We start from the raw sequence: 7,169 nt of genomic DNA, 5'->3' as shown, positions 1-7,169 counted from the left end.
AGAAGTTAGGGACAAGCAGTTAGAGTTAAGAAGTTAGGGACAAGCAGTTAGAGTTAAGAAGTTAGGGACAAGCAGTTAGAGTTAAGAAGTTAGGGTTATGCCGTTTGGGCTAATCCTCTATCGTGAGACCATTATGACTAATCCGATTTGAAGTCTTATTAGCTTCTTTTCCATCAACTCAGCCGCTAGCCAATGCACCTACCTAGTGCCAACATGTACGCCGCGAAGACGAGACGAGGGCCCTTAGAGTAAATGTCATGATTCTTCCCAATGATGTTAAGCAAGGTGAACCAGGCATAGTTGGATTTATCCTTGAGCTTTTTCTTTAGAGGTGCATTTGTAACGACGTTCATATTGATGGCTAGTTCGTTGAATAGCTGGTACGCAAGACTGTACACATTAGGGAACGACGTGAAGAATCTGTTTTCATACTCATTTTTGAAGACCTGATATTTGACATCACTGAAGAAGTAGTAGTTATTCGCAATCGAATCGATATAGTCATACGTAAACATGAGTCTCTTCTTGTCGCTGTGCTTCAAACTGTTGTAATCATTTTCAAAGTGGAAGAATTTGCTTGCGAGGGAGAAGTCTAGTTCGTATCTTGATTTGTCCATCTCCAAGGAGAGGTGAATTATGTCCATCAGTTTCGCCACTTGGGTATCCAGCAGGGTCAGTGGCTCAGTGTTCCTCAGAATGAAGTTTCGGCTGACTATGGGGGGGGAGGGAAGTTGCCATGAGAGTAGTCACGAAGGTATCCTCCAAAGTTGCACCCAACGATGCCGCTACTGTAGGAGTGATTATCTGCGGCGAAACTCCGATGTGGGGGCGTGGACAATACTTACTGAGCATCTGCCTGACGAAGCTCGTTTTGGAAAGATTCGAAATGATGCTCTGTGGGTGGACGTAGAACCCTGCGAGGTGGGGTAGGAAGTCGAGAAAGACGGGTGAGGGGTGAAGAAGTGACGGATAAAGGAGCTAAATGCGGAGCTATATGCGATGCTATATGGGGAGCTCCGCGTAGTATCCACCGCGACCCTCCAGTCCTGCTAGCCCCTAAGTGGTCTTTTTCTCTTATTACATCCGAAGTGGTCAAAGGCGTAGAGGAGTTCACTCCAGAGTTCCTTCGCAATGGGCGAGTAGCCTGCGCAGTAAAGCAATGAAGAGGTGAAGCGGTAAAACGGTAAAGCGGTAAAGCGGAAATATATCGAGCAACAGTACGAATGTGTACTTCGTGGACGGGGCAGCGCTACACAGGTGACCATCTGCCCAGGACTACATCTCAGCGGAGCTCACCCTGGTTAATGTTAGTGTCCTTAAAAGCCATAGTGAAGAAGAATTGAACCTTGGGTCTCTCCCAGTGGTTAATATCATAGGTGTCGGGAATGCTGGGGAAGAGGCTCAGAAAGTGCTTGTTTGTAGCGTCCGTGGATAGCTTCGGGAGGTTGGTGGCGGACCCTTTTGCAGTGAATAAGCTGTAGGCCTTATCATTAGGTACCTTCTTATATCCCATGTTTCTGTAAAATCTGAAGGCCATATACTCTGAGTTCTTGTTTTCCTCAAAGCCTGTCTTTAGGAGGTAGAGCAAGAGGATGTGGTTGGCTCTGTAGAGATTGATGAAGGTGGGGGCCACGTCGTTGAAGGTGATCATATTTTTGTCTTCTTCGATTTTGAGAAATCCGTAGTACAGGAAGAAGTTTAGGTCGACGAGGACTGCGATGGAAGGGGTGGGGTGTGTGTGTGTGTGTCAACATTTGGGTGAGGCAGCTATAGAGGCGGCTAGTTAAGCGACGAATGAATCGATTAGTGTTGCTGCTAGTCAAGCCGCGAATGAAGCGGCTAGCCAATCCGCTAGTGGTCGCTTTCCCGCCTTACACTTCTCCACGTCCTCGTGGTCAAGCTCACGCACCAGGTTGGAAATGTCGTTGTCAATCTGCGTGATGGAGAGCACGTAGTTCTTAACTGTCTTCATCAGGTCGGAGTAAAGCCCGTCGTCATTGATCTCCTTGCGCAGGTTCTTCACCGTCACAGCGTACCTCTCGCTAACTTGTCTCTCCTCAATGTCCTTCCCGTGCATAAGTTTGCTGTTCCCATCCCTAACCACTTTGACAACCAACTTGGCCTGATTGTTAAGATTGGTAAGTCGAAAAGTCGGGATGACTGTCTCGTCTTCCAAAACGTAATTATGATGAATCTTGGCCTCACCGCTAATTTTGTACTCCATATTTAGAAGCTCCAACAATTTGTCTTTTTTAAAATGTTTCGAATTCTGATCCACATAGGTCACTAGATTATCAAAAATGACTTTCAATCTGTAGTAGATAATGGATTGTTCATAAAACTTCTGACATAAATGAATATAATCTGCACAGAATTTTTCATTTTTTATGGACTGGAATGATTCTAATGCGTATTTCTTGGCGACGTTAATATGTGATCCTAAGATAACTAAGTAGTCATGTCCTTCAAAGGATTCTATAATTTTATCTACCATTCTTTTTTTCGCTTCATTCATGGATTCATCTGCTTTGCTACTTATGACTAACATTTCTTGTACATTTTTTATTTTCGTCCTGTCCTTTATAAAGCGGTTAAACATGATTAACTGTTTTGCTCTCTTAAGGGCTGCCTCTTCACTCATGGCTTCATTAATACTTCTTAGGAACTTACTCAATACTTCCTCGTCTGCTTCATTGATTATGGTATAATTTGAACGTGCGTGGAGTAAGCTCAATATGAATTCATTTATCTCTTCCTCAACTGTTTCACCTGGAGTATCATTTTTTATCGTGTTGAAGAGTTTCTCACATTTCTTCACATAGGAATTCTGCTGCTGTTCAGAAAATAGTCCAGCTACGTTTATGTATAGAAATGCATTTTCGCATATCTTTATCTGGTCCCTCTCCACTTCAATGTTCAGTGCACTTGCGTCCGGCGCATTATTTGTGGACAGGCTATGGCCCAGCTCGAGCGCGCCCCCGCCGCGCGCACAGCACAGCAGGGCAAGCGGACTCAGCAGGAGGGGCAGCCTCATTTAGGGGGGGAGAAGAAGAAGAAGACACGGGGAGGGGACAAAGAAGGGGGGAGATGGGTATATAGACAAATGACTGTGTGGACACGCGGAAGTGCATGAAATATCGACACGCGGGCACAGTCGCGCCTGTACAGGCAAATATGTGTGGAGTGACTAGCTAACGGGTCATATTAGAATTGTTCTAATAGGCGCCTATGGGGGCGGACGAGTAGCAGCGGAGAAGAAGCCGCGTAGCAGCCGAGTAGAAACCAAGCAGCAACTGCGTACCAGCCACGTGACTGTGCATGCCCCGAAGGCCAGAATTTCAAAGCTGCGCAAAGGGCATGCACAAGTCCGACGTGCACCTTCCGTTTCGATGGGTTGGCGAAACGGTGAAGTTACGCTTTGACCAAATGTTAAAAGAAGAACAAGAAAAAAAAAAAAAAATTGAGATACGAAAAAGGGGCGAAATGAAGCGCAACGCGATCGGCTAGTTATTTTCCGCGCGTTATGTGTGTTTTTATTTCGCGAAATGTCCGTCAGATCGTCAGTTTGTTAGTTGTCCGTTCACTCCCTCATTTGTTCATTCTGCGCACTTTTCTCATTTTTCTCATTCTGCTCATTTTGCTCATTTTTCTCATTTTATTTTTTTTTTTTTACACCCGTACACACTTGGTATGCTTCAAAATTTCGCTACGCCCACGTATGCATAGGTGCATAAACACTCGCGGTGCATGCCTAAGCGCACGTGCGGACAGTGATGATTGCACGCGCTGGGAGAACTGTAAAAGCGAGGGGGTGACTGGATGCGCCAAAAGGGGAGGAAAAAAAATAAAAAAAAACCAAAAAAAAGGAAGAACAAAAAATGTGCGAGCTGGTGTGTACCATTTGGTAACTACTCTGCAACCAGAGAAAATGCAATTTTAAAAAAAAAAAAAAATTGTGCACTACACTTGGACGAAGAGGCGCCTGTTCAGTGACACCCTGGGGGTGGGAAGTGGCGAGAAAGGAGAAGCGGGAAGGGGCAAAAAAGGCTAAAAAATGCCCTAAAAATCAGCTAAAAATGCGCTAAAAAATGTTCTAAAAAGATATCGCGAACAGACAAGTGGCAAAGGAGCGACGGTCTGCCCCGCTCCGGGGCGAGGCAACTTGGCGCTCCTTTCACTTTGGCCCCCAAAGAGGGATAGGGTCCGATAAGCGCGTAAAACGAAAAATGCTCTAGAGAATGATTGGTCAATAAATGCACTTAACACCTGCATATGCCTCACACGTCCGTATGCCCTCGCATTTTATTTTATTATTTCTATTATTATTATTTTTATCGTTATTATTATTTTTTTTACTATTATTTTTATTATTATTTTTTTCTTTGTTTTTTGCTTAGCCCCATGGGCACCTTACACAGGGGCAGAGTTATGCACACATTTCTCTAGTGGGGGCGGTGGGAGAACTACGCAGTGCTTCACTCCCGTTCGTTACGAGTTGCCTCCCTCTTCAACGCTCATGGACGGCAAGGCTAGCAAAACGAACCGTGCGAGTAGCTACATGGTGCCCAAATAGATAGCCTCCACCCCTCCTCGACCCTCTCCACTCATCCATTACGATACAATTTCTTGAAAAAAATTTCGAAATAATTGCCTGTAGTTTTTAAACATTGAGGGATCACTAATTCCTTCCTCCTTGTTTTTTTCTCCTGAAGAGATCCCCTTCCTTGGTTCGCTCAATTTATACACACGTAGGAACCCCCTCTGGATGTGCTCTTCGATGTACCTTTTGTAAAAACAGATATTGTCCTTGCTCGTGTTGGTTACATGTATTGCTAGGTTCACAGAGTCGATTTCGTCGTCATTTTTCACCGTTGCGTAGTAGCAGTACCGACCGTCTGGTGGAACTCCTATTTGTTCGTTCTTGCTTTTCCCTTTTCCGTGTGCCTGACTGTTGAGCAGCCCTTCTTCCAGGGGGGGGGTACCTCTCCGTGCATCGCTTCCCGGGGAACACGCCCTGCCAGCGCCGAAGCAGAGCCCCCCGAAGCTGTGCACAAGGTGTGACTTCCCCCTACCCTGGTTATGCATCCCTCTAAGGGTATTCCCCTCTGGTATATCTTCCTCCTCCTGGCTCCCTTCCTCGATGTCTCCCCCGCTGCGACCGCCTCTACCACTTCCACCGCGTTGGCCGCTTCTATCACTTCCCCCCATCGCAGGGGGCAGGATGTCCCTCCTCAGCATGCTGGCGAACGCGCAGAAGAACGCATACGCCTGTTTCCATTCCGTTGCACCGTTCGACGCCAATTTGAATGTCCCATGGAAGCTCCGAATTATTGCTACAAACACGGATATGCAAGAAAACAGGGGGGGTTCATTTCGACATATCGTGACATACATATAGGTTACAAACAAGTGCATCATATTAAAGAAAAAAAGAATCCTGAGCAGACTCCTATCACTATCAATGATGTATAGCAAAGTAGGATCTACTTCTCGAATGATAGAATTGTAAGGATGGTGATTTCCATCGAGGAGAAAACTCCACAGTTGCATTTTCATGTCTATTGGGTGAAGCGGGGAATTGACTTCACTGGGGGAATCTCTAAAAGGGTCACTTCTGTTTCGCCTTTCTCTTTCTTCACCATTTGATTTGCTTTCATGCTTCTTCCCCCCATGGAGGACACTATTCATCGATGAACTGCTTCTACGATGTGGGTTTTCTGTAAAATGGGTAACTCGTTCTGTCTGTGCAGGTAGCCTCTTCACATCTGCAGTGTATTCCCTCAGTTCCTTACTCCTCCCCCCGTCCCTTAATACGCTGCTCCACCAATTCTTCTTATTCTCCTTCGTTAAGTTGCTCCCACATGGGGGCTTGTCCTTAACGCAATTCGCCTGACAATATTGATGATGACATTTCCTATGTAGCAGCACTTGTAGGAAGTTTAACACTGCCCCAAGGAAAAGATCGAAGTGGATGTCCTTTTCCAAAATGATTTGTATTCTGCGTTTGGGCAGTCGTTTGTATCTGTCACGGGGGGGATTCCCGATACGGTGCACTTCCTCGGTGTGGAGCACTTCCTCCGTGTGGATTTCCCCCGCTGCGGATCGATCCACCTCTTCTGTTTCTCCGTCGCAGGTTCTACGCTTCCTCAAGCGAAATACCCTCTCTACGTACTTGCCAAAGGTCCCGATCGATCTGTCCGTTTTAACAAACCGGGTTACTCTCGCTATATGTGTACGTTGTATGGCCTTTTTTTGTGTCACCCTTCTGGCGAGCTCATCATGGGCTGCCCCGTCATTCCAGCGGTTCTTACAGCTAGACTTTATTTTTCTCCTTTTATCGCCCTTTTTCGGTCCGCCTTCCCCTTTATTCCTTCCGTGTGAGTGCCGCTCTTCCCTGTGCACCAGCACCAGACTGCAGTAACTACTAATCACCCGATGCAAACAGTGAAGGACGGTCTTTTCGATGTAGTCCTTCTTCCCCCTTGGGGCCTTGGTTTCCCCGTTATTCTTGTGTGCCCCCGAGCGATGCAGCAGCTCCCGCTTGGTCTCTTCGTACTGTCGCAAGATTTGTTCGAGGCTTTCCATGTTTGGCGGGTTAGTTCTTTGAAAGGTTAGCACTCCGGTTGGCACTTTACTCATGAGTAAGCCTCATCGTCTGGGGCTACGATTCGCAATTATGCGGGGTCCTCCCTCACCCATTTCGGTCACCAAGCACACAAAAGAAATAAAAAAAAAAAAGAAAAAAAAAATAAAGAAAAAAATCCATGGAATGATCTCACACCTCTACGCTGTTATAGGAGCTGATTCATTTCGAAAATTTTCTTCCCACTTTGCTGCATCATAAGAAATAGGAAAAGTAGTAAAACGAATCATAGGTGACTAAACAATTTAATCCCACTCCTGGAAGCGCTGCACTCCGGAAAGGCAGCTTTTTCTGATGGGTAGGAAAGTGCACCAATCATCAATTCAATCACGAACAAGTTGGGTGAAAATCGACGCTCACATTTTCTACCAGACGGAGGCACTCTCAAAAGGACCTCCTCCCATTTGTGGCCTGGTCACAAGTACCATACCTGAGAGCTTCCCACACTGTGGATACAACTCTTCCACAAAGGGATGAAGTTATCTGCCCAAATGAGTTTTCTTTTCCCCCTCTTGATTAATAACTG

At 46.0% G+C, this 7,169-nt stretch overlaps 2 protein-coding genes across 2 annotated transcripts in view; both read right to left on the bottom strand.

The window, feature by feature from the left end:
* C922_01728 (hypothetical protein) overlaps window positions 1–3,034 on the bottom strand; it is a gene marked incomplete at both ends in the record, with an annotated part of 6,129 nt that extends 3,095 nt beyond the window's left edge. The window contains 5 exons of the mRNA XM_008817331.1: window positions 203–712; window positions 846–914; window positions 1,082–1,144; window positions 1,297–1,713; window positions 1,876–3,034. Coding sequence (XP_008815553.1) covers window positions 203–712; window positions 846–914; window positions 1,082–1,144; window positions 1,297–1,713; window positions 1,876–3,034 — 2,218 coding nt within the window. The remainder of the gene's footprint in view (window positions 1–202; window positions 713–845; window positions 915–1,081; window positions 1,145–1,296; window positions 1,714–1,875) is intronic.
* Window positions 3,035–4,611: 1,577 nt separating this feature from the next.
* On the bottom strand, window positions 4,612–6,585 carry C922_01727 (hypothetical protein; the record flags this gene model as incomplete). The annotated part of the gene is made up of 1 exon (XM_008817330.1): window positions 4,612–6,585. One exon carries the CDS (start codon window positions 6,583–6,585, stop codon window positions 4,612–4,614), a length of 1,974 nt encoding a protein of 657 aa, XP_008815552.1.
* Between the last annotated feature and the right edge of the window lie 584 nt (window positions 6,586–7,169).

The sequence above is a fragment of the Plasmodium inui genome, assembly GCF_000524495.1.
Source record: "Plasmodium inui San Antonio 1 unplaced genomic scaffold supercont1.5, whole genome shotgun sequence".
Lineage (NCBI taxonomy): Eukaryota > Apicomplexa > Aconoidasida > Haemosporida > Plasmodiidae > Plasmodium > Plasmodium inui.
Note: the sequence above shows the minus strand (reverse complement) of the source record. Positions and strands in the feature narration are given on the sequence as shown.